This window comes from Marmota monax, unplaced genomic scaffold (assembly GCF_021218885.2).
Source record: "Marmota monax isolate L192 unplaced genomic scaffold, Marmota_monax_Labrador192_F-V1.1 WCK01_AAM20220418_F8-fsc00014, whole genome shotgun sequence".
Classification (NCBI taxonomy): Eukaryota; Metazoa; Chordata; class Mammalia; order Rodentia; family Sciuridae; genus Marmota; species Marmota monax.
Genome location: NW_026695222.1, coordinates 11,821,175 through 11,849,017, shown reverse-complemented (window position 1 = coordinate 11,849,017; position 27,843 = coordinate 11,821,175). Strand labels below are relative to the sequence as shown.

Sequence of the window (27,843 nt, the reverse complement as noted above, 5' to 3'; positions counted from 1 at the left end):
GAGAGTGAGAAATGGAGAAAGTGAATTTTTATTTGAAGGTGGAGTGATAGGCTTGCTGATGGGTAGAGGTTGACATCAGTGGATGTCAAAGGTGGCATCAAGGGTGTCTCCCAGACTTCTGCTTAAGTGGTTGCTGTAATCATCCCCTGAGTTTGGAAGATGAAGCTAAACTTGAGTATGAATCTTCTAACATTCCCAACTATGTGACTGCTGAAAATGTCGCTTTTTGTCTCTGGACCTTATTGCAAAGGAGGAAAAAAAAATAACTATTTTTTGAGGTTGTTTAAAGAGTAAATGAAGTAACCTATGAAAATGCCCAGCAAGGAGACCGGACTTATTAATAACCTTATGTTGGATGTCATTGCTGCTCTGAGATTTATTAGTATTTACTACGCAGCTCCAGGGAACAAAGCAGCCTTGGATCCTTACATTCTAGTATGATTTTTTCTCAGATCCTAGCAATTGGCTTTGTTATTTAAAGCTGTGATATTCGAGGCTGGAAAACTTTTGTTGTCCCCAAAGGGCATGTTAACGTGAATGACCTTACTAATAATAACAAGTATTTATTAAGCACTTATTATTGTAAGCCATTTACATGCTTCGTCTCATTTATTTCTTACAGTATCCTATGGCGCAGGTACTTTTATTATCACTTCCATTTTACAGATGACAAAAACTGAGGTATCAAGGGATCAAATAATTTCTCCAGAAACTTCTAACTAGTAAGTGGAGGAGACTGGACTGCTTTATAGGGATGTTCAGAGATCCAGGTGGAAGGATCACCTTCCACAATGGAATTATAGGGATTGTGCCTGGTCGCTGTTGTGCCCCAGGTTAGCAGACGTCCCGCGGCACCGCCCTAGCACAGCTCCTGAGACGGCGCGCTAGGACGGAGCGCCCCGCCCATCACCTGTAGCCCCGCCCACCCCCGCCCTTTGCCCTTTCCGCCGCGCTCCTCATGAAGCCACACCCTCTCTCCCAGCCCCGGCCGCCACGCCCCCTGCACGCCACGCCCCTCGCCCGGCTGCGCGTAGCTGACGCACAGTCGCGCCGGCGAGCCCCTGGTCTCAGACCTGACGCGCGCCCCGGGCCACTCTTCCTCACAGTCCCTGCTCCGGCGCACCTCTAGTCAGACCGGGCGCTCAAAGTAGGGCGCAGCCTACGGGCCGGGCGGGCTCCGAGGGCAGTAGGCAGGCAGGTTGATGGGGATGCAGGCCGCCCGTCCCCGCGCGCCCCAGCCCGCTCCTCACCGAGCCCTGAGGGCCCGGCCTGAGGAAGAAACGCGCCTCCCGCAGCCCGCCTGGGGCTGGCGGCGCCGCCCGGGACCCCGGGCTCGCTCGCGGCGTGCCTGCGGGCTCCTGCGGCGGTCCTGGTCTGGGGTCCGCCCTCCGGGGAGTGGTCTGCTGAGGAGACCCGGGCGTCTCTGCCGGCCGCTTCGCGGACCGCGTCCAGGCGCCTCCCTTTTCCTCGCCGCCCTGGGGTCTCCCACTCGGCTCGCCCAGGCGCCCGCCCCTGCCCTGCTCTCCTGCGCCGCTGTCACCCAGCAGCCCGGGCGCTGGCGCCTCCTCCCACGCACTGTCATTGGCTTTACTTCTCACGAAGCAGAGTCAATCTAGGAAGAATCCCCAGGGTTGTGGGGTATTGGAGGGGTGATTTTTTGGGTGAGGAGGATTGGTTTGATTAGTATATGCTTAAGAAAATCAATATCTCAAAGAAAAAGAAAAATCACAGGGTCTAGGTTTTTTTTTTTTTTTTTTTTTTTTAAACCGGTTACTTAAAAGGTCCTTTTAAAGGATCTCTCATCTGGGAGCAATTTCAGAAGATAAATTGGACTTTATTCAAGAAGCCCAAAGACACCCATTAGAAAGGAAAGTGGAGCCAACGCAAGGCATAAACCTCAAACATCGAAATCTCTAGGTGTCCCGCGGGGGTTGTGGTTTGGTAATTGCACAACCTATAGTTTTGAGCATAAGGAGGTGATTCTGGCGGTGAAAATGAGCATTGATCAAAGTTCACCTCCGTTTATAATTCCGTGGCCGACGTTGTGTTCATTTTGGCTCAATGTTCTCTTATCCAAACTTGAAATAGAAAAGAAGCTTCAGTAACCTTAGTTTAAGGTTACTTACATGTAGGCAGTACTTGATTCTTCTCTAGGAGTCAGCCAAAGTGCTGTAACATCTCTTCTCACTTTGGGCTTCATTATGGAGCCTTAAAATGTAATCTGTAGTACAGTTTGCACCCTAGGTACGGGTATGACTGCACATATGCTGTGACTCTACATCGTGTACAACCAGAGAAATGAAAAGTTGTGCTCCATTTGTGTACAATGAATCGAAATACATTCTGCTGTCATGTATAACTAATTAGAACAACAACAAAAAAGAATAGTACAGTTTGTAGAAATGTATAGTACTTGTCTTCAAGTGAGGATTTTTTTTGTTACCATTCTTATTTCAAAATGTTTAAATTTGTTTCTTTTCTTGCCACCTCTGATTCATTTCAAACCTATAGTTTCGTTTTGTCTTCATTTTTCTCTTCTGATAGTCCTTTAGAATTCTACTGTCTTAACTTCAAAAATTAGCCAAATAAACCAGAGCATCTTGAAGAAAACAAAGAAATTCAACACTTGAATATGAATCAATGATCCCAACACTTCTCAAATTCTCAAAATCCTGTTTCTTAGTTTTGTCCACTTTTTCCTATTCTATTGTTTCCCATAACCATCTCCTATTTCTTCAGCCTTTCTCCTTTATTTATTTGACCGCATTAGTATGATCTCAAATTCTGTATAGTATAAAATAAAACCTAGGAAGAGATCATTGATTAGGATACATTTAAACCAGATATAGTTAACAAACTATTAGAGCTCTGTCATTAGTTTATAATTTGTGCGTGGGGGTGGGGACTGGGGACTGAATGAACCTAGAGGTGCTCTAGCTGAGCTACATCCCCAGTATTTTCATTTTTTATTTCAAGACAGCAGCTTGCTGAGTTGCATAGGATCTTGCTAAGTTGTTGAGACTGGCCTGGAACTTGCATTCTTTCTGCTCAGCCTCCTCAGTGGCTGGGATTAGAGGCATGCCCCATCACCCCTGGCCTGACATTAGTTTATTATTTTATATTCTAAATAAACTTCTCTTTTTTTCAAGAAAATATTTTGAAATATATTGAATTAAAGAATCTGTTATTTTATAGAATTGATAAGAATGTATTTGCTTGCTGTAAAATAGTCCTGAGAGGTTTTTATTATCAAATTTTAAGTAACTTTTCATTTTCTCTCTAATTTCTTAAAAATTACTAAGGAATACAGGCAACATGTTCTACACCCATGTGCTTATGAGTAAACGAGGGCCACTGGCCAAAATATGGCTCGCAGCTCACTGGGAGAAGAAACTTACAAAGGCTCATGTATTTGAATGTAATCTAGAGATAACCATTGAAAAAATTCTTTCACCTAAGGTATGTTACCGATTAAAATGATAGTTCTTATTTTCCATGACTTCTGAAGAGGAAAGGACTTAAAATATATTGGCAAGAAAAAAGAAAATTTCTTGTCTAATGTTCTTTTTTTTTTTAATTTTTAGTCTTAGACACAATATCTTTATTTTATTTATTTATTTTTATGTGGTGCTGAGGATTGAACCCAGTGCCTCATAAGTCCTAGGCAAGTACTCTACCACTGAGATAAAACCCCAGCCCCTTGTCTAATTCTTTAACATGGAAGCTGATGAAATGGATTCAGGCACAGGGCATTTATATCATAAAATACATTTGCAAAGCAATTTTACTTCTCATATGATTACTTTAATTGTATTGCATTTATTGCCTGAACATATATCAGTTTTGGGCTGGGGCTGGGGCTGAGCGGTAACACACTTGCCTGACATGTGTGAGGCACTGGGTTCGATTCTTAGCACCACATATAAATAAATAAATAAAGGTCTGTCAACAACTTAAAAATATATATATTTAAAAAATATCAGTTTCTGTTGGTAATTGTATCATATATTTATCATAAATACACTGGGCCCTGAAGAAAAAAGGGCATATTCTATGCATATTTTGTACTATTTCATATTCCCTAACAAAATACTGCTATACATAGTAGGTACCTGATAAGTACTTATTAGAAAATAATGAATGAATGAATTGGGAGCATAGGAAAAAGAAGGAAAATTAATTATAAATTTAAAAATATGTGAAATTATATCATAAACAAGAGTATTATGTTCATTATAAAACTATAAAACAACTATTAGAATTTATATGAAAATATTATAGCTCAAAACAAATATTAGAATTTGCATAAAAATTTGATATTTTTATATTAAGTGTCTTTCTGCTTGAGAAAAGGATAAATTATAATTAAAAAGCTACTATGGGCTGGGCACTGGGTTAGACTATTAATTTTTTAAATTTCCACAACAGCCCTCTGAAATCAACTTCTTTTGGCCTCAATGAAGTGTGGTAGTTGGCATGAACTTTTGTGTTGATCAGATTTATATTTTATCCTTGCTTTATTACTTAATAGTTATATTACTTATGCATGCCACTCAACATATATGAGTCTGGATTTTTTCTTCTGTAAATAGATGTTGTCAAAATTAAGTAAATCAATGTATGGAAAGCTCTTAGGACAATGCCTGGCACAAAATAAATATAGAATAAGTTATTAAACTGAAGTTCAGAGGATTAAGTTACTCAGCCTCAGCAATTGAGCCACAGGTTGAACCCAATTCTGCCTGACAGCAGAGTTTACATTCTTCCCATAATATTAATAATAATATACTTCACTTAAATGCCACAGTAGGTTACCTTTACTGAGTAAGCAAAACAGAAGTTAATAATTTTGCAAGGTGAAGTAGAAGTTAAGTGGTTTAATTTTAGAATATGGAATGTTTTTTTAAAGAGAAGAAATTCTTATGATTTAGTAATTTTCAAAGAACAGGATTCATGAACCTAATTTTTATTATTCTAATACTTCAAAAATTATTGAAAGGTGAAAATTGCACTTCGAACTTCAGGACACCTTCTTTTGGGAGTTGTTCGAATCTATAATAGGAAGGCAAAATATCTTTTGGCAGATTGCAGTGAAGCATTTCTTAAAATGAAGATGACATTTCGCCCAGGTATACATGCAACGTTAATTTGTCTCACTCTTGGTTCCCTTTTACATTTTTATGTTGTGTGGGCTCTTTTAATTGGCAGAACCCTGTAATTTCAGGCAAGAATAGTGAATGTAAACTTCATTTTGCTGAATCTAAGTTTCCATAGTTAAGGAAAAATTATATTCTTTCCCTTGTTCTTTTCCCGTGTTTTCAGGAAAAAGTTATGATTCCTAAAACTTGTAATGTTCCTGTGATTTGTGTAAGAAATACACTTAAAACAAGCAGATTGTGTAAGAACTCTGATATTCCATTTGTGATGTGTCATTTAGTCTGTTACGTCTGTTTTTGCTTCTATGAGAGAAATTAGAAATAGCATGACTGACAAAGTGTAAATATCAATAATTGTCATTGTTTTTAAAATTTGCAAGACTTTTAAGTTTCATGCTGTTTATGAAATATTGTCAAAATTTCCTGGCATTTTAAAGTGCTGGAGATATATATAAAGCCTTCAAATTTTAGTTTATGTAGCATCTGTTCTACTTTTACTACACCCATTATTTTCTATCCTCTGTGATGGTTATTTAGATACAGTAGGTCTTTCCTTTATCATTAAGTGTTTAAGTTCCCTGGCAGAAGCATCTTTGACGTTCCATTTTCTGAATCTCTTATAGTATCATCTTTTGTAGATTTAGGATTTACAGGTTTTTTTTTCTTTTTCAGTTAAAATATTTGTAGAATCTCAAGATAGATTTATACTCACACTGTGGTTCACTTGCCCAAATATAATTTCATTTATATATTCCATAAATATTTATTGATTTCATACCTTGCACCAAACATGATGTTTGACACACTGACAAACAAGATAAATAAGGTTCTTTTTAGTCTGGGGAAGAAATCAGAGGATGAAAAGGTTTAAAAAACTTATTACAATACTTACAGATTGTCATTGTGCTATAAAGGAAAATAAACAGAACACAACAACAGAAAATAACAGAAGTTCACTTAGTTGGCCAGGAAAAGCCTTTCTGAAAGAACAGAATTTAAGCTCAGACTTGAAAAATGAGAAGTACCCAGTCATGTAAAAATTCCCCGAGGGAATGGCATACTAGGCAAATGAAAGTGCAAGAGCAGAGGTCTTGAGGTGAAAAAAATGCTTGACTTTTTCAGGGAACAAAAAGGCTAGTACATTTGTGGTAAGTATAACAAGTGAAGAAGAGAGTGTCTTTAGATGATGCCTAATAGATTTGTAGGACTGGAGAGGCCCCAGTTAGAAATCTGAATTTTATTTAAATGTACTGGGAAAATTGCTAAACTGTTTTAAGCATGAGAGTCATCTGATCTGTTTGCTTTTGCTTTTGCTTTTGATCTGGATGCTTTGTTAGAGAAAAAGGACTAAAGATGGACAGGAGTGGATACGGGGAAACCATTAAATAGATGAAGCAGTTGTTTAGAAAATGAACATTTAATTGGGAATGTCTTACTTTATACCACATCAATGCTTATTGAATGTAATTCTTTAATTTTCAGGACTGGTTGATCTCCCAAAAGAGAATTTTGAAGCAGCTTACAACGCTATCACATTACCAGAAGAATTTCATGATTTTGACACCCATAATATAAAGTAAATTATTTTATTTACTTTCCCTCAACTTGATTTTTTTTGATATTTTATTGTTTTCATATTCAAATTTTGTGAAGGCAAATGGAGTGTAGTTAACAACTAAACAAGTACACAGTTGACAAAGGCTTAAATATAGTATGACATTCCGAAGTGCAACAATAAAATGTATGCTTGTATGTTTATTGAATGTTGTATGCAATATTGACAGTATATTTATCTAGTCATTCAGTAAATATTCATTGAGTGCCTTTCCTACCAGGCTCTGTTCTTATCATTGAAGAGATAGCAATGAATCAAACACAGCTTTTGGCTTCCTGGATCTTACGTTTTAGTTGAAGTAAACTGACAATAAATACACAAGTAAATACACAGTACTCCAGGAAATGGTCAGATGATAAGTATGAAGAGAATAGAAAATAAAATAGGATGGTCAGGAAAGGAATTTCTGATAAGGTAGGAATAGAAACCTGAAGGAAGTAAAGGAAAACTCATTCAATAATGTGGAAAAATGTTCTGGAAAGAACAAGTGGAAAGGCCCCAAGAACACATTTCACATTTTCAAGGAACAGAAAGGAGGCAAGTGAGATTAGATCGAGTGAATGAGGAGCTGAATGGTAGAAAAATGTGGTCAGAGATGCAAGAGGTGCACATGATATAGGGCATTGTAGTTTGCAGTAAGTCTTTTATTTCACTCAGAGATGAAGCACAGGTGTGTTTGTTGTGGTTTTTTGTTTTTTGTGGTGCTGGGAATAGAACTCAGGATCTTGGGCATGCTAGGCAAGTGCTTTACAACTTAACTACAACCCAGTGCTCCACAGTAAGGTTTTGAATAGAGGAGCGACCAGATCTGACTTGATTACAATGCCTTCTCTCCGGCCACTTATTATAAGGGTAAAGAGAAGAAGAAGAGAGCCTTTGAGATTATCGAAGCAGGAAGTCCTGGAGAAAGAAGATAGTATCTGTGATCAGTTCTCACTCTTCATCTTATAGAGGTGGTAGCAATTTATAGATATGTGTGGAAGGCACAGCCAACAGGATTTGCTGATGAATTGGATATGGCTCTAAAAACAAAGAGGTGAAGGATGATTATATGATTTTAGGCATGAAAACAGAATTAGGATAACTAAGGAATGTCAGGTTAAAGAAGGGGAGGGAGAAGGAAGTAAGTTAAATCTTGCACATAAATTTTGAAGTGACTATTACACATTTCCAGTGGTCAGAATGTATGTGTTCTCCTTAATTCAGATGTTGAAATCTACCCCCTAAGGTTATTGTACAAAGAGGTGGGGCCTTTGAGTGAGTGATGATTAGATGAAGAGGATGGAGAGTGCTTGTGGATGGCATTAGTGCCCTTATAAAAGAGACCAGGGAAGGCTTCCTTGCACCTTCTACCACCTGAGGACACAGCAAGAAAGCACCATCTATGAGGAACAGGACTTCACCAGACATCCAATCTGTAGGCATCTTGATTTTGGACTTCTCAACTTCCAGAACTGCACAGTACATTTCTGTTTATAAATTACCTCATCTCATGTATTTGTTACAGCAGCCCCAAAGACTGGGAAGTCCAAAGTCAAGGTGCCAGCAGATTCAGTGTCTAGTGAGGGTCTGCTTCCTGGTTCACAGATAGCAGTCTTCTCACTGTGTCCTCATATGACAGATCTTGCAAGGCAGCTCTCTGGGGCCTAATAAAGGCACTAATCCCACTTCTGAAGGCAGAGTCTTCATGACCTAGTAACTTCCCAAAGACCTCACTTCCTAATGCCGTCACATTGGTGATTAGATTTCAACCTATGAATTTGGGGGAACGCAACGTTCAGGTTATGGCAGGAGTGGGCGTCTATTTTGAATGCTGTTTGTTAGCACAAGTAGGATAAAGACTGAGAACAACCATTGGATTTGGCAACTTGGATATATGTATATATAAAAAACTCATGATTATATGTGTATGTGTATGTTATGTATGTAGTTATGTGTACGTATGTAGTGTATATGTATACATATAAAACTCCTGTTTATAAATAATAATATTGAGAAAATAAAAATTTTTATTTTATAATAAACCTGTTTTTTTCTTTTAAGGTTTTTTTTTTTTTTTCTTTTTAAGGATGCTTCAAATTCATTGTGTTCTATTCTTATGTTTTCCTCAATCTTATATTCCTCTATAGTGCAATTGATGTTACAGAACACTTTACTCAAAACCAAAGTAGACCTGAAGAAATTACACTAAGAGAAGATTATGCCAATGATCTACTTTTCCAAGCAGGGAGCTTTGGTGAGAATATATCAGAAATCAAAATTACAAGTCATAATCAATTGTATTTACATTTCTCTGTTGACACAATGCCAGTAGAAATATCTATAGAATGAATACTTTCATTTATAAATATAATCCCTAATAAATTTTCCCTGCCATTTTCTGGTACAATATCATCTCCAAGACTCAGTCTTAGAATGTATTTCTTTCCCAGTATACATCTCTTTGTTGACTACCTACTGTGGCAGCTGCTGTCACAGACTTACACAATACCAGAGTTTAAAGGAGCTGTTTTTGCCCTCAACTAACTTCAGGCTGGGAGAGAGACATGCAAATAAACAATTGCTATAATTAACACATATACAAATTTTTATATGTATGCTACATTAAATGTCTTCAAATATATTTCCTCCAGTGTATAATGAATATTAGTTGTAAAATAACAGATTTCAAATCAGCTTGGGGGTGAAGAATAGGAAATACTACTACTGAATAAGGGATTGATTATAAAATAGAAACTGATTTTTGAAATGTTAAAATATGTTTGGGTGAATGTACTTGACAATTGAAGTGATAAGTTTTAATTCAACTGTATAGTATTTGTTCTTTTTTTTTTGGCATCTACCACACTCTGTCTTGTAACATGATATTTATACACCTTCTTTTTTAGTCAGCAAGCTTCATAAGGGTAGGATCTAAGTCATGTTCATTTTTTAATTTCTTATAGTACCCAAAACAGTGAACATAGCAGGAGGATGGCCTAAACCTGTCTTGGGTCAGGGAGGGAGGTCAAGGGTATAATGCTCAAACCACATCTCTAGTCTTGGCTTCTCATCCACACTCTCTTTATGTAACTCTTGCTAACTATAGTTGTTTCTCAAGCAATCTGGTGAAGGACTAGTTTTATAATTTTTGTCAATTTCAAATCTGTCTATATTGTATTTTAATTTTGTATAAATAAATTACTAGACTTGAAAATGGATCATTAGAAAAATTAAAAATTTCAAGAAATAAGCCTCAAGTTTTTGTTATTAGAGTTTTAGTTACATAAAACTACTAATTGCTATAAAACTTCCTAAAGGTTTACTTCTAATTGCTATTATTTATTATGGACCAGCACCAGTCCGCAGATCATATTTTGAGTAGAATAGGTCTCTTGCTGGCTGTATTCCTAGACCTAGAAATGTGACATATTGGCAATGACATAATTATATTCTCTTAACTACCCAAAACACTCTTTACAATTTTCTCTGCAAATTCTGCTATTTTTCTTCATGCCTGAAACTTTAAGATTACTTTCAACTACACTTTCTACCATCTTCATATTAGTGCTGATTTAAAACCCACACACAGACACACACCTAAAATGTCTCTTAGGTCTTTCTATTTACTTAGCCACCAACATAATTCACCAGTACCAAAGGCCTGGAGTACAGCACCACCCACCTGCAAATCAGCCATTCTCTTCCCACATTTTACACATCTCTGCAAGAGCAGTTGTCTTTGAATTTTTTTTTTCATATCACATTTTTTGCTTAAGTACCTTGTCCTTATGACACAGTATCAAATCCCTCTGCTTATCCTTGAGGCCTTATATCAATTTATCACCTTTATTTTATCAACCTTGTTTGTCTTACTCTTAATATAGACACTTTATTCAAAGTATCTTACCATCCAATCAATACAATTTAGTTGTTCACAGTTCTGTGTGTTGTATAATTTTTTAAGAAGTGGGAAGAACATGTTCTTAAAAGATCAACAGAGTTAGATTTGAATCTGGATTTTCTCTGTTGATTTGCTCTGTTGTACTGGACTTCTCTGAACCTTACTGCCCTGTCACGAAAGTTGAGATACTACTAGCAGCATCATAGATTATTTCTTTTCTTTTCTTCTTCCTTCAGCCTTCTCCACCAATATGGGATTTTCTCTTCTTCAAAAACAACCTCAAATATTTCCTTTGAGAAATATTTAATATTAACCCATCAAATTTTGGGTTACTACATAAAATTGGGCTACTATATAAAATTGAAGGTAGTGATTATTTATTTTCTGTAATCTCAGATTCTTATGATGCTCAATGCTTAGAAGATAGTGTCTGTTCATTAAGTCCTATTCTTAACTATGCTTAACTATGCTTCTCTAGTTCATGTAATGAGCACTCAGGTAATGCTAGCCATTTTAGTGTTATCATTTTTACTGCTCTATTAACATATTCAATGGACATTATGAGTCCATTCTTTAATATTTTTAATATCTTTCCATTTTCCTAAAAAGGTAGATATGCTTCTTATTTTCCCGATTCTCCTTAGGAGTAAAACCACTGAAGCAATTGTCCTTGAAATGATGTAATGCTTGGTCAAGCAGTATTGGACCTACCTACAGTAGAGGAAATCATTTTACTATCATAGTATTTCTGCCGTCTAGGACATTATTAAACTATATCACAAATTTAAACTCTACCTAATGTTTTTGCATTCTTTCTATTGGGAAGATTATTAAATAAACTAGAATTCTAATCTCTACTGATTAATTGAGTGACTTTAGTTGAACAATTCAAATAATTATTTCAGCTTTTCATTTCCTCATAAAATGAGGGTGAATTATGCTAGATAATATCTCATTTTCCTTCTAACCCTAAAGTTATGTGTTTCTATGACTAACTTAGCATTAATGACATATATTATTTAGGGGAAGAATCTGAAATTCTTAGAAGACATAGCTTCTTTGATGACAACATATTACTGAACTCCAGTGGTCCTTTAGTTGAACACAGTTCTGGAAGCCTTATTGGAGAAAAGTCTTTGTTCTATGACAGTGGAGATGGATTTGGAGATGAAGGAGCTGCAGGAGAAATGATTGGTATGATGTCCAGTCATATAGAAATTAAATATTTATTACTATTAGTAGATTTATTACATCAAACTAAAATTTCAGCTGTGCTTCTGTATCAAGTAGGTCAACTCATTTTTCAGACAAGCTTTCAAAATCTATGGTATATTTAAGCTATTCTTAAGTAAATAGCCATCTGTTTAAACACATTTTCTATAAAAGTTTGGAACTACTACCCAGTTTTTATAAAGTCCTAATTTTGGGAAGGGAAGGAGTGAGTTCAGTATATCCCTCAAAATACATACTAGATTATTTGCTGGAAAACATAGCTTTCTTTGACACAAATCGTGGGACAGCTATTCTAAAGAATCTTTCTGGCATTTTATATTACCATCTTATATTTATATTATGATATTATTATAATCATAGAAATAGGGTAGACAAAAACTGAGAAAACTAAATGTATATATTTAACCCATCATCCTAGATGGGGAACACCTAAAAAAACTTCTAATATATAATATGTAATTATATAACAATATAATAATATAATTATATAATAATAGGAAAAATACTATTAAGCATAATATTAATATAATAATATATAAGCTCTAGATTATTATTTCCAACCTATTTTACTATGCCTGTGTGTTAATATCATTGAAATACTTGCAAAATCAAGAACTTTGAGCTTAGTTAAGTTTAAAAATTGTTTGTTAGCTGTTCAGATATAGTTTAAATGTCTTCCAGTTCACATTAAAACTCTTGATTATTCCTTCACAATGCCTTTGTATAAAGTAATGTTAATAAGTATTTAGTGAACAAATGACAGATTCAAGTCTGTATGACGAAAGCGTGTGTTGTTTTTTTCAAGACAATCTATTGCAGGATGATGAGAATCTCCTGTTAGAAGACATGCCTTTGAACAGAGAAATCTCCCTTCCTCCTGAGCCTCCCCATGCTACAGTGGGTATGTTGAAGTTTTCCTCTGTGTAGAAAGTCAATGCAGACTAATATTGATATTAAGCCTTAGAACTTCTGAGTTCAAGCAGCAGTATAGTGCAGTGAATGATAAAGACTGTTGTCCCTCAAACTCTTAGAAGGACTCTAGATAATATAGAATAGGAGGTTGGTTCTAAGACAGGTGGAATGAAGGGTATTTAATTAGGAATGAGTTGAGTATGAGAACATGTTTAAATCCCCTGCCAAAACTATGCTTTAGAATCACTGAATATATGTTACATGGAAAGAAAAAATTTTTTAAATAGTATGACTTGACAATCTGTATACAATTTGAGAGAAATTATAAATGGAGCTATTTTCCCTATTTGAAATTCTTACAAAATATCTTAGATGATTTAGGTCTTTTAAGCTGATTTTTCTTAAAAATCAGAGGTACTGGGATTATGGCTCAGAGGTAGAGCACTTGCGTAGCATGCATGAGGCACTGGGTTCAATCCTCAGCAACACATAAAAATAAAATAAAGATATGTGTCCACCTATAACTAAAAAATAAATATTTAAAGAAATTAGAGGTACAACTAGCCTGATTTTGATTCTTCACGATTTTTGATGTTGTATTTACTTTCCAAAACAATAATCAAAATTGAAAATGTAAAAGGAGGAGTAAAATTTTAGTTTTGGTTCTTTATGAGTCAATTGATAAGTGATCCAACAGAATATAAATATTTGAATGGACATATCAAATTTATGTCAGTCATATATTGCTACCACTGTTACTGCCACTGAGTGTAGCCTACCTTTAAATGACTTGTGTGCACAGAGAATGATGATACTCGACTCACCTAAATACTGTGGGTCCCAGTCTATATAATCCTGAGTCTCTTCATCTCTATTAAATATATGAGTCTAAGAATTAGATAAGGCTCCCATTATCAATATAGATCTCTGCTTTTACTTTAACTCTCATAGTCTTCTAGATTACAACATGACTATATGTTTTTATAATTACTTTTATGGTGTCATTGATTAGTAGAACCAGATAATCCAGATTACATGCGTCTACCTGAAAATGAAAAAATGAATGAAACAACATTATTGTCAAATGAAGAGGAAGGATTTACTCTTGATCCAATCGATATTTCAGGTCAGAGGCACTATTTATCTCCAACACACTGCTATCATGTTTACCTTGAGATATTTGTAGTAATCCACAAAATATTCTAAGAGGTAGTCAATCTAGTAAAAGCATTTGTAATACAATAGGAGAAGAGCATGAAGGAAATTTGAGATGATTCTTTCATTATACTCATTCCTGTTTGAATAATACATCCAGTTTGGGAAACTGGAAAATTAAAAACTGAGTTTAGTTCAGGAAGTTATTAAGCCATTATTCTGTGCTGGGGGTAGGAATGAAGAAGACATGGTTCCTGCCTTTAAGAAGTTTTCAGTACAATCAAGATAAATAAACATGCAAGTGAATATAGGGCAGAAGAAAGGCATTGTGCCCTCTAACATTTAGCCTCTGACATTTAACATGTTTTTAGAAATAAACAGTAAGTATGAATCTCATATGTAAATAGGTCCTTTAGGATTATACTAATATTAGGATTATAGTAATATTAATATATAATTTTAAATTATACTATTTAAAACTAGAATATTCTCATTTTAAATAGTATAATTGATATAGATTTCAGTTTATAAACTGAGGCATGCAAAGAATAAAGCGTTCCAATTTTTTCTTTACTGAATTTAACTCTGAGCTGTTATCCCACATGGCTGGTGGGAAATTCAATCTGCACAACTCCCCTATGTTCTTGGAGTGTTGTAGTACCAAAGTTTAGGGGAAGGGTGTGAGACGTGAACCTGTAGTCATCAGCTACACCAGTTAGTAGTGACCACTGTCCCAGCTCCACAGCCAGCTGTATAGTGTCTTGTGCTCCCAGGATTTTTACTAAAGCACACCAACAAGCAGGTTTATGTTTTTTCTGGCTCCATCTGATCTGGGATCTTCATAGACTGGGAAATCTAATCCTTGCTCCCCTTTTGCAGCTTTACTAAAGAAAAGCTTGACTTCTGCTTTCTGCCTGGTAAAATTCCCTAAAGGAGTGAAATTCCACAGACCTAGCTTCCTACCTTGAATTTATACATGAATTTAATTAGAGGAGAGGAAAATACACTGGACAAATACAAATGAATGTTTCAGAAGGTTATCCTGGTACATAGGCATTTTAAGGAATCTTCAGATTGGTTAACTTCCCTCTCAATGGAGCCTCTGCTTCAAGCTTCCTCAGATGCCTACTTAGCAAGTCAACAGTGTCCCTCATGAGTACTTTCAAGCAGCACCTTTAAAAATATATCAGCTTTTGGCTGCTCAGGAATTCTAGTTGTGCAGAGACTTTACAAAGCATCATGTTCAGAAAATAATGGATTTTCTTCCCAGTGCAACTCTGCAGGTTGTAGACATTTCTTAGACATGCAGTGCCTAGAGTATTATTTTATCAAGCTACACAACCAATCACATTTATGCCTCTTTCTTATATTTAGACATTGCTGAGAAAAGGAAAAGCAGAAAGAGAAAACTGCTCATTGATCCAGTCAAGGAGATCAGTAGCAAAACTATGCATAAGCAACTTACTTCCTTTGCGGATACACTCATGGTTTTGGAACTTGCACCTCCTACCCAGAGATTAATGAGGTGGAAGAAGAAGGGAGGAGTGGACACCCTGCTGTCAACTGCTGCCCAGGATCTGACTCATGCTGAACTGAAAATGGTAATCGTTTCCCTTCTATCACATGAGTGCAATGTTTGTTTAAAATTAAATAAATACTTATTTGAATACATATGTGAAACAGAATTTGAACTTGTAAAAAATGGCTCCTCATTTTAAAATTAATTTGTTGGAGATCTATCTATCTATCTATATCTATGAATTATAATTTCTGCTTTTTAGCATCTATGCTTATGCTTTATTGGATTGCTTTACTAGGGAAAAGAAACAGGAAATAAAAATGTATGTTTTTACAGTTATTTACAAAGTGCTTTCTGTCCTCTGGCTTTAAACTTGGAAGAAAATTGATACAGAAGGAGTCAGTAAGGGAAGAAGTGGGAAACCAATACATAATAGGTGAGATTTCCTAATTCTGTTGATGTTGAGGGGAATGTGGAAACAAAAGTTTCAACTTACATTTTAAAATGAAAATGGAATCCAATTCCATATTTTTTTAGTAGAAAGGCTATCTCTAGAAAAATATGTTAATTTAAAAGTTACTTCAGTATTGCATTTTTCTGCTTTTCAGATCAATTTTTGTTCCAGATACTTCATTAAAAAGATGAAATATTATTCTTATTCTTACTTTCCCAGCCCCAAAAGTCGTACTCACAAACCCTCAAAAAAGAAAATATTTATATCTATCAGGATAATGTTTAACTTTAAAACAACTAACATGAAAAACTATATAGGAACAAGAGCTATATAATTAAACTGAGGCAGATATTACCATCCACCCAGAGGTACACGGAGTATTAATAATAGCTGATTATTATTGTGACAATTATAAAGTAATAATAAAACCAACTTCTGTTGTCAGTGAGCCTCCACTTCCCAATCTACTGAAAGCATTAAAATGTACTGAACAACGTAATGAAGTTGAGCTATCCACGTTGTCTTGTGAGTGAACGTGTGAACGTGTGAGTGTGGAGGGGACTGCTGACAGAGGATGGGAGTGAGGTGATAAGAGACAGAGGAGGGGAGTAGAAGATCAACATGGTAGACATAGGGGAACTATAAGAAAGTTTGTGTACCCTTTGATTAAATTCGTGGATTCCAACTGGTCTCCAAAGTTTTCTTTTGTAACAGCCATATCTCAATTCAAGTTTGAAAGGTACTTTGTTTGACAGCTTGAAAGAACTTTACTTTCCTTGATAATTCAGAGGTCTCCAGGGTAGAAGAACCACATTACCAGAAAGAGTTAATTCAACCCCAAACTTGGAAGGATGTGATTGATGAATTTAAGGGTAACTCTCATGAGAATATCAATAAACATATTAACTCTGAGGTAAGTTAACCAGAGAGAATCACAAAAATGTTCTTTTTCTGACAACTTATAGTGAAGGACTGTTGCCTCTGATAGATCTTCTTACATTGACAGTTCATATTTCATCTTAAAATGTTCTATAGTTTCTTTAGTAAGTGAAAGTACTATAAGATAAAGCATTATTTTTATTTGTAAGGCAATATTCTTTACAAGTTTAGAACAGTGATTCACAGAGTAGAATTATTTCACACTGAAATTGTATTTTACATGATATATGAAGTGAATGATAGTCAATCCTTGAATTTGGCTATGTACTGAGAATCTTACTAGGCCCCACATTCAATATGTCATGTAATCTTTTAGGACTCTAGCCAGTAAACATATGTTTTATTTCTCATTATAAGTTCACCCTTCCTACCTCTAAGAACATTTTAGACCTACCAGTGACCTTGACCTTCAATCTGAAAGATTATCTGAAGTCTATGACCAAAATAAATTTTAAAATTTTTATTTAAAGACATAATTTTTATTTGAAAAACAGCTATTTGAAAACATAATTGGAAACAATGTGCTTTAAAATATGTTCTCAATTGTCACTTTATTAATGGCACAAATGTAATATTATAGTTATACCAGATAAAAATAAACCAGTGCTTTTCTGGTCTCTTCTATCTTCACTGTATTTGATAACCACTCAGGGAATTCAAAGTTAACCCACATTGAAACTGAATGCCCTTGGAAGGAAATACAGCTTCACAGTGCATTAAACAGAACATGTATTACTAAATACTTGATAATATATTAGATACGTACTGGGTTGCCAGTACCATCTTCTGTGTTTGGGCTCTGGCATTTCTTATAATGTACCTACTGAAAATTGTAACTAGGTAAACTTACTTAGTTTATGATTTTTGAAAGGAATATGGAAGTGAAGTTATCACAGATATATTAACAATACAGATTTTTTTTTTTCAATCTTGGAATGGAAGGAAGGAGATTGATGTACTGGTTCTTTGGAACTCTTACTCTTATATCCTCTGCTATGCTTTAGCCTTCAATTCCATTATTAGGTGGCTTCCAAAACAGTGAACAAATATGAAATATAGTGAAGTATGGGAGCACTGTTAGTTTGAAGGGACAGGAAAATATTGATTCTAATGAATCATTTTCAAATCCTCATAAAACAATTTTATATACAATAACTACAAAATTAAGAGTATCTAAACTGTGGGAATAAAAGAAAGTAAAAGTGGAAAAACACAATAAGTCACCATAAATGTGTACAATAAAAAATAAAATGTAGCTGAGTATAATGGTAGGTGCCTAAATCCCAGCTACTAGAGAAGCTGAGGCAGGAGAATTGCATGTTTGAGGGCCCACGGCAATCTAATGAGAATTTCTCAAAATAAAAAAAGGCCTGGGGATATAGCTCAGTAGTAGAGTGAGGCGCTGGGTTCAGTCCCCAGTACCATAAAAACAATAATAATACAGTTTCTTGTAGTCACTAAAAAATTTTAAAGCTAAAGTAAAAATTAGCAAACTCTGTTGGAGGAAGCTCTGAAGGTCAGGGATGAGAGCTGGGAATGAAGCTTGGAAATAAATGAAAAGGGCTGACAGCTTTATAGCCATGCAAAGGGGAGGTGATGGCGGGGAATGGGAGAATTTCTGGCTTTCTCTTTTTCCTTCTTCCTTTGTCTTTTATCCTCCTTTCAGAGGACACGGTTTTTCCTTCCCTCTTGCCAGTGATGGCTCCAGCAGTGGTGTCAAAAGTCCTGTCATGCCCTGGGTAGGGATATTAATATCCCTTCCCTCACTCTCACTCCCTCTGCTTGCCCACTGCAGGTCTCTTCCTCTGCCACCTGGTACTGGCCTGAGAGGGAGAGGACTGGGGCTTTATAAAATGCTTCAAAGGGAAGTGATCTCAGCAGTAGAGACTGTTTGATGAAGCCTGAAGTGGAGAGGGAAATAGGAAGGAAAAGGATAGGGAGCAAGGCAGGAAGGGGTGTGCAGGGTTTTCATCTGTGTGAAGCACATGAGAAAAAGGAAGGTTTAAGTCAAGGCCTGCCTGTATGGGAAATTTCAGAAATAATATTTTGAGAATGTGGGTAGCATTTAAATTAATTTGAGAAACAAATATTCATTTGATTAAATCATTTAACAATATTAGATTATACCTGTGACAATCACTACCAGAATGACCTATCTTTGTCTAATTTACTTTAACAGGATCTTATCGAAATGGTTTATTCAGCTGCTGAAGAATCACCTTTGATGAATGCTTTCTTGACCCAAGAAAATTGTCAGGTTGAATTGGTAAATATATGGATAGTTTTGGGGATATTCTTAAAAACTTTGTTCCTAAATATTTAATATTCAATCTAAAATTTGTTTTTTAGGGCTATCATGTTACTTTCTAAATTTATAATTAAATTCATCATTTAAGCAGAGATGTATCAGTTCTTTTGTTTTCTTAATTTATTTTGAAATGTCAAATAATTATATGAGATTTTTACCAAAGATTTTAAAATATTAAGAAATCACTGTTGTAAGCTTTTCTAATTAGCATCTCTAGAGAAACCATGCTGTCTGTATTAGGGATACAGACTAGGGCATTTAAAATTTTATTTTATTTACAAAATAGTGAGGGAATTTTTTTTCCTTAACATATGGCTCAAGCTTGTATCTGTACAAGACTTCTGGAAATCAGAAAATGGTTTGCTCATCAGACCACATGTTGATAGCAAAATGAGAAGTAAAATCTAACTCACCGACTCCCTATGCACTGCCTTGTATCTCTGGTCCTTGTCCCAGAATACAGAAAGCATTTTTAAAAAATAAATTCTTTTCTTTTCTTTTTTTTTTTTAGATATACATGACAAGAGAGTACAGAAAGCATTTTGAATTGTAAGGAATTTCAGCAAAAATTCTTTAGTAAACGATATCAAAACACCTATTAGTACCTGGTGTTAACTGGCTTTAAAATAAGTTATCTTTATAATAAGTTCTAAGACTATTAGATTTTTTTTTCAGACATGAAAAATAGACTGAATTCTCTAGATAATCTAGGACAGAAGAAATAACTTGAACTTTTTACCTGAAACATCCAAACAGCTGAGCCAGAAGTGAACTGATTCTTTTTTTTTTTAAAGTTGTAGTTGGATACAATGCCTTTATTTTAATTTTTTGAGGTGCTGAGGATCCAACCCAATGCTTCCCATGTGTGAGGCGAGTGCTCTAGCACTGAGCCACGTTCTCAGCCCTGAGCTGATTCACTTTTGCCACCCTCTTTGCTCCCATTGACAGTTTATTTTCATACATGGTCAAGCAAACCACACCACAGCACAAGTTCAGCTGTTTTAATAATCCACTGGGCTTTCCCCACAATAGATTCAGTTGTAGGATGTCAGATAGATCAAATGGACAAGCGCTAGCAAAATACACACACGATGCTGAGCCTTTTTCTGGTTATTTGGGCCTTATAGGTGAAGCTACAGTTTCATGGATTTTAACAAAACTTTTTACATTTCAGAAATAGCATTTATATATTTAACAATAAACACGAGTATAGGTAAACTAATTTACCCAAGGACAGACCAGAAGGGAATAAACATGAATCATACCTAGAGAGATTTCAACAACTCCTTAGAAAAAAAATGACTATATTTTTAAAATCAGTCTCACTGGGATACAAGGTAGGATACAGGACAGGCAGGACCATGCTGCATAGCTGGTGGGAATGGGGACTCAGCAGTTTCTGGGGGCACTCAGCAGTTTCTGGACAGACTCAAAAGGGTCCCTTTAGCCTTAAATGATTTAAAATTTTGAAAAATGTAATCTTATTTCTTTTCTTGTAAACTTCATGATAGTTTTGTTTCTGTTATTGTTGGAGTTAATCATAACCTAATTTTTTCCATTTTTTTTTAACATCTGAACCCCATCCTTAATTATTTTTCCAAACCCTCTGACAATATAATAAAACCCATTTTAGTATATATATATAAAATATATATTAATTGATCCAACAGATTCTTTTTTTTTTCTCTTGAAGATAACCTCTCTGAGCTCATTGTCTGCTTGTTCTAATCCAAACCAATTGCTCTCTAGGTTGGCTGCACAGCTTTTATTTCTTTATCATAAATATGGGAATTTCCAGAATATTCTTGAACTTTCTGAAATCATCTTGGAGTCCATGAAATTGAAAGTACTTTGAAAATTTATTTGATCTGCAGATTTATAGGAAGCTAGACAAATAGCAAACAGTGTGATAACAGTGAACAGGTAGTGTGTGGAATGGTCAGAGCTAGTGCAGGAAAAATGATAAAGTAGGTCAGATCTGTGCCACTTTTCTTCCCCCAACCCTTGGTAGGCCTGCTCTTTTATCAGATTCATCAACACATTTCCTATGATAATTTCCATTCTCAGAAGCTCATAAGGTGTTTATTGGAAGGGTAAAATTTTACAATTTAAAATATTGAGGTATTTCAGAAAGTGGTTAAGTTTTAAAGACTGAAAAAAATGAACCTATTCAGATAATATGACAGGCAGTTGCTTGACCTTTTTGGACAAGACACGCTCAAAATTGACAAGGTTTCTAACCCAATTGTCATAAACTACTAAACAACAGTTATTTTTAGAGCTCCAGAATCACCAGGGAAATTCAAATAAAGGTCTTTACAAGGCAGTTTTTCTAGAGCTTTAAGTTTATTCTTGTCAACTGAGTTCAGTTTGACTAGAAATAGGATAGTCCCAGCAGAAAGCAATGTCTTGGCTAACTTTACTTTTCAAAGCACCTAAGGGCACAATGCTCTGGGAGCATTATCCAGACAGAATGCAGAATCTCCTACTTTAGATTTCCTTATCAGAAGACAATCTGGAGAGCAAAGTTATAATCCTGCAAGGCTCATCTATATTTGTGTTAGTCTTATTCTCTCCATTATCATAAGCTCTTTATTTGGCAGAACTTGGTGTTATATTTCCCATAGCAGTGAACGCTATGCTTGACCAATAGTTAACATTGAGTAAAATTTGCTTAAGTGAAATATTTCTCAATCATTCATACAGGAGTCATTGGAGAATGAACAAAACACTGAAGCAGAGAAATGGAATAGAAGATTACTTCAGATGTTAAATAGTTTGCGGGTGAGATGGTCAAGTTTGGCAACTGTTTTCATTTTTATATGTAGTCCTGATTCAGTAACTATAAGCCCAGCTAATAATTCAATTATTATGGAAGAAGAAGAGAATGGATATTAAAGGACAACTAGCAGTTGCTACTACAAAGACTGTACAAAAATTAGTTCACAATGAAGCTTCAAGTGTAATTGTATTTCTTTTCTTGTAAATGTTATGGTTTGTTGTTGTGATTGTTGTTGTTTGGGTTATTACCTCATGTTTTCCATTTATTTACTGTTCATATACCCATACTTAATTACCTTTCCAAACTCTGTGACAATATAATAAAACTCCTTTTAGTATATGTATATCTCAAATTATTAATTGATGTGTCAGTTCCATTTTTCCCCCTAAAAATAACCTTCTTAGAGCTCATCATCCTCTTGTTCTGATTCAAGCTAGTTGCTCTTAAGGTTTGCTCCATAGCTTTTATCCTGGGACATTCCTTTATCTTAAACACAGGAATTTCTTTGTTCCTTTTTAGTTCCTCTATTTCTTGGTGCTTTTATCCTAAATGTTTTGGTAATTAACATCCTCTCATAATTTCCTAAGATAACAGTGTGTAGGAAATTTGACCTCACAAGACTGAAAATTTCTTTGTTTTACCTTGAACTTAATTTGTTGTTTCTGGATATAAGTTGGAAATAATTTCTCTCAGATGCTGAAAGCTTTGTAACATGGATTCTTGTGTTATTGAAAAGTCAGACTCTGCCTTGGTTGGTGATCCTTTGTAGGTGAACTTTATTTTCTCTCTGGAAGTTTTTAGATCTTTTCTTTATCCTTAGTGTTCTGAAATTTAATGGTGATGTGCTTTTTTTTTTTTTAATGTTAAGTTCACTGTGTTGACCATGAATGGGTTCTTTTAATCAAAAATTCCATGTTCTTGAGCTCTAGGATTTTTTCCCCCTTGGACTTTCTCCTTTTTGTTTATTTGTTTTCTTTTCTTGGAGGGCTTATGGATCTGATAGTGGATCTCCTAAATTGATCCTTTAATTTTTTTGTTTTGTTTTTGGTACTAAGGATTGAACCCAGGGATGCTTAACCACCAAGCCACATCCCTAGCCCTTTTGAATATTGTATTTAGAGACTGGGTCTCACTGAGTTGTTAAGTGCCTCACTAAATTGCTGAGGCTGGCTTTGAACTTGTGATCCTCCTGCCTAAGCTTCCCAAGCCACTGGGATTACAGGCATGTGCCACTGTGTCTAGCTGATACTTTAATTTTTTAAAAAATATTTTTTAGTTGTTAATGGACCTTTATTTTACTTATTTATATGTGGTGCTGAGAATTGAACCCAGAGCCTTCAAACATGCTAGGCAAGTGCTCTACCACTGTGCTACAACCCCAGCCCCTATCCTTTAATCTTTAAAACATATTTTATCTCCTATATTAACTTCCCTTGGCTTTGAACCCTTTCACTCTCTGGAAGATTTCCTCAACTTTGTGTTCTAGTCCTTACAAAATTTTTATTTCTGCTTTCAACTTTTTGTTTTCCAGGAGTTTTTTTAAGGTTATTAACTATGATTTTATAGATTCCTAATCTTTGATTTAATTATTTATCCGGTTTTTAAGATAAAAATCTTTATTGAGGTATGATTAACATCAGTATACAGTTAGATAAGTTTCAATTTATATGTAAATCTGTGAAACCATCACATTCAGGATGACATTAATGTATCTAAAACCCCCAAAGTTTCCTTGTCCCTTGACAGCCCCCACCCCATCACTTGCACTGACCCCACATCTCCAAGCCACCACTGATCTTTCTCCACTATCAGCCTAACTGCTTTTAATAAATGTGAAACACTTCTCTTCACTTCAGAGATTTCTGTTTTCTTTTGTCCCCTGCATCCTCTGTCCTTGGCTCTCTTAAATACATTCTTTTTTGCTTTAAATCTTTAAATCTGCTGCCTAGGAAATATAAGCATGATGCCAGTGGTTCAGGAACCAAAGGAAAGGGAGAGGCTGGTTGCTTTACTGTATAGATGTGGAGTGTCCCTTAATCTCCATGTTTGTGGTGTGATACTTCTCCTTGCCCATCCACAGTGCCAGGGTACCAAGACCAGAGCCTCAGTGGTTGGTACCTCCAGAAAGACACCTTCTTGCCTTCTGCTGTATGAGTAGTCATCTGGTTCTGTGAGGTTGAGGAGTGTCAGAATGTCTAACTCTCAAGGAATTCTGGTTTCAGTCTTCCCCTCACCTCCAGCTTTTAACATTCTCATGTCTCCAGTTCCTGGGTTTTCCCAAGGTCTGTGTCTTATGCTGGCCTGCCTTGGCTGGCTTTCCTCCTTGTTGACGCACGGGTTGCAACCTTCTCTACTCTGCTAAGTCAGTTATGTATTCCATTTCTGTGTCTTTATTTCTTTTGTCACTTTTTTATTCCTTCATTTTAGAGGGTTTCTTTAGGAACAGAAATAAGCAGATGTGTTAAATATTGAATATTTGACCCCTAAAGATTTTTCAAAAGAATTTTTGAAATTGAAAAAGTGGTTCCTGCTCCCTCCAGGTGAGGGGATGGCGGTGGGGGGCACCCAATCCACATCTTGTCTCTCAAGAGAGGAAATAAATGAAGACTGGGTTACCATCTCTGAAAGGTTGCTGACTCTAGGCTACATTTTCGGTTAAGATAAAAGCACAATAAGATATTTCATTTATTAATTTGTTAAGGATTATGAACTGGAAAAACATAATATTTCTAAAAGTATTTTATAATTATCCAAGGAATACAATACTCAGGGTTATCAGACAATATTTACTATACTCTTTCTAACTAAAAAAACTATGCTTCTCTAGGAATCTGATTCCAAGGCCTAGACTCTAAAAAAGGAGTTATCTTCATCCATAATTATATACTTTATTATACCTCAATTATTTCTAGTAGGTACATGGGTGCCATATGATGAATCCAATATCTTTTAAATCTGTAGGAATAAAACTGAAAGATGTTTACTTATTTATATAAAATGTACTTCTGTATTTACCACTTAAGTTATATATTGTCTTCCCTGCCTCTTAGTACTTTTAGGAGAAGAAGAACCCTAATAGGCTGAGCATTTTCTTTGTATTTGAAGCCTCCCAAAGTTCTGTGGATATTTTTCTGCCTGAAAGTATAAACTATTTGCATTTTCCGTAGGAGGTATTTATGTTAGCATCAATGTTTTAAAAGACCTAACATTTGTATAACACATTACAAATTTACATAACATCCTTTATAAGATGTTTTTGTTGTTGTTGTTGTTGTTTTTTGCTTGTATTTTCTTGATGAACCAAACTGGTGCTGAGTAACCTATGGGATTTTTATAAATTTAGTAAAGAATTGTTTGTATTCTTCCATTTAAGGATATCATAGTTACTTATCTAAAATTTCAGTATCTTGTTGTTCATTTTGAATCCACAGCCTGCTTGACATCTGATGATTTTGTTTCCCTTTCCCTTCCTCCTTTCTAATCATTTTCCCAGGAATCCAACAAGATGGGAATGCAGTCCTTCAGTCTGATGAAACTCTGCAGAAATAGTGACCGAAAACGAACCGCTGCCAAGTTTTATAGCTTTCTTGTTCTAAAAAAACAGCAGGCTATTGAGCTGAACCAGAGTGCTCCCTATGCAGATATTATAGCTACAGTAGGACCAATGTTCCATAAGTTGTGAAGGAAATCAGAACATGCAGGTTTATGCCATCACTGGCATTTCCGAATTGATTGTTCAATTTAATGCAGAAGCCACTTGGAAACTGCTGAAGTTCTGACATCTCATAGGTCAGATGCCTATTTCTATTCCCTCTCTAGGATTCAGATCCTATTCCCTCTCTGTAAATTCAAAATAATCATAGACAGGATTGGAAAACTAGATGCTTACAGAAATACTTCATTATAACTATTTTTTTGAATGTAGAGCCTTTATCGTTTCCTTGATTTGAATGTTGTATTTAGGCTACATTTAGAATTACATTTTTTTAAATACTATGTACTTTCAAGAAACATTCAAAGATGTTTTTTCAAATGATATTTTACATTGGATTATTTACATAACTTTTTGTGGGATTAATGAATAATTAATACTTTCTTATTTCTACACAGACAGTAATTTATTTAATTCTAATGCATAACATCCTTGATATGACCTAATGCCATATTTTTAATATGACAACTTAACTGAAGAATTATAAAATTAATTTTTTGTTTTAAACTTCCTAAGTGATTTTTAGTCTACTTGTAGGTCATTTAACTTGTTATTTATTATTTAATTATTATTATAATTACCACTAATGTTTCAGCATAACTAAATCTGCTTTCTTTAAATTTTTTTAGTTGTTAATGGAACTTTATTTTATTAATTTATTTACATATGATGCTGAGAATCAAGCCCAGTGCCTCATACATATGAGGCAAGCATTGTACCACTGAGCCACAACACCAGGTCCTAAATCTGCTTTTTATGTTAAAAAAAAAAATCAACAGACACTTGTTCAACTGCAGGCATGTTGTCTGCAGCTAAAATTTGAGTAAAGATCACTAAAATAATTGTTCTTTAACTAAAGTTTGAGTTAGGAGATTTTGTTTTATGCCCTGTGAACTCCACAGTCACTGTAAGATGAAGCCTATAGTGCTCTTTAAAATATTGTATCTGGAATTATGCTACAAACAACTAAATTCTAAATAGTCTCTGAATGAATAAGTCATAAGGTACAAATATGAGGTACAAATGTCGAATTTGCTTTTATAATTTTTCTTTTATTTTTAAAATTAACATAGGTTAATTTTATTTTTGGTGCACAGCTATGTAGATTTTTATAGATAGACAGACAGACAGATGGATCACAATCAGGAGAAAACAGTAGCATCACCCTAGAAGACTCCCTTGAATTCTCTCTTTGTATTTACACCCTTCCCACATTCTAATGTCTGGCAACCACTCTTCTGCATGACTACACTTTTGTTTTTTAGGTCCCGTCATACAAATCATATGGCATGTAACTTTTTGAGACTGATTTCTTTCATTCCACATCACATCTTTGAGATTCACCCAAGTTGGTACTGCATCTGTAGTTTGTCCCTTTTTATTGCTAACTATCATTCTGTTTGTCTGGATATGCCAGTTTATTTATGTGTTTGCCCATTAAAGGATATTTAACTTGTTCCCAGTTTTTATATTTATAAATAGAGCTACATATATCTGTGTACAATTTTTGTGTGAATATAAGTTTTGATTTCTCTCAGACTGGGACTGCAGTGTCAGGTGGTACATTTAACACTATAATACACTTCTTTTCCAGAGTGGAGGTACAATTTTGCATTCTCACTAGTAATGTATGAAAGTTCTAATTTACTTGTTATTTTGAGATAATTGTAGATTTGCATGCAATTTTAAGAAATAATACAGAGAGACTGTATACCAGTTTCTCCCATTGGTAACATCTTTAGTATAATATCACAACCTGGAATTTGACATTGCTATAATCCACCAACCTTATTCAGCTTTTACCAATTTTCCATGTACCCATTTGTATGTGTATTTAGTTCCATGCAATGTTTTCAGTGGGTAGCTTTGTATGACCACCATTATAATACAGAAGCAGAATAATTCTATCTCGAGGATCATTTATGCTGCCTTTTATTAGCTAGTTACCTCCCTCCCTTCTCTTATCCTTAGCCACTGGCTACCACTAAGCTGTACTTCATTGCTATAATTTTGTCAGTAATACAATGACTTTCCTGGGTTAACTTTATATCCAGGGACTTTGTTAAGCTTACAAATTAGTTCCAGGTGGTTTTGTTTGTTTTCGTGAAGTCTCTGATATTTTCTACACAGACAACCATTTTATCTACATAAAGGAACAGTTATATTTCTTCCTTT

General features: G+C 35.2%; 1 protein-coding gene across 1 annotated transcript; it reads left to right on the top strand.

The window, feature by feature from the left end:
* Positions 1-1,057: 1,057 nt before the first annotated feature.
* Rad21l1 (RAD21 cohesin complex component like 1) lies at positions 1,058-25,899 on the top strand. Its single transcript, XM_046433684.2, has 14 exons — positions 1,058-1,147; positions 3,303-3,459; positions 5,000-5,129; positions 6,639-6,732; positions 8,901-9,007; positions 11,678-11,848; positions 12,693-12,788; positions 13,812-13,925; positions 15,329-15,555; positions 15,810-15,909; positions 16,716-16,840; positions 19,046-19,132; positions 21,881-21,958; positions 25,450-25,899. Exons 2-14 carry the CDS (start codon positions 3,316-3,318, stop codon positions 25,636-25,638), a joined length of 1,662 nt encoding a protein of 553 aa, XP_046289640.1. The 5' UTR covers positions 1,058-1,147; positions 3,303-3,315; the 3' UTR covers positions 25,639-25,899.
* The last annotated feature ends 1,944 nt before the right edge of the window (positions 25,900-27,843 follow it).

Bases quoted from the DNA above. Each gene is read 5' to 3' on its own strand.
- Rad21l1 (XM_046433684.2), top strand. From the start codon at position 3,316: ATGTTCTACACCCATGTGCTTATGAGTAAACGAGGGCCACTGGCCAAA. The intron at 6,733-8,900 runs GTAAATTATTTT...ATTCCTCTATAG, and splicing joins TTTGACACCCATAATATAAA to TGCAATTGATGTTACAGAAC. The intron at 13,926-15,328 runs GTCAGAGGCACT...TCTTATATTTAG, and splicing joins TGATCCAATCGATATTTCAG to ACATTGCTGAGAAAAGGAAA.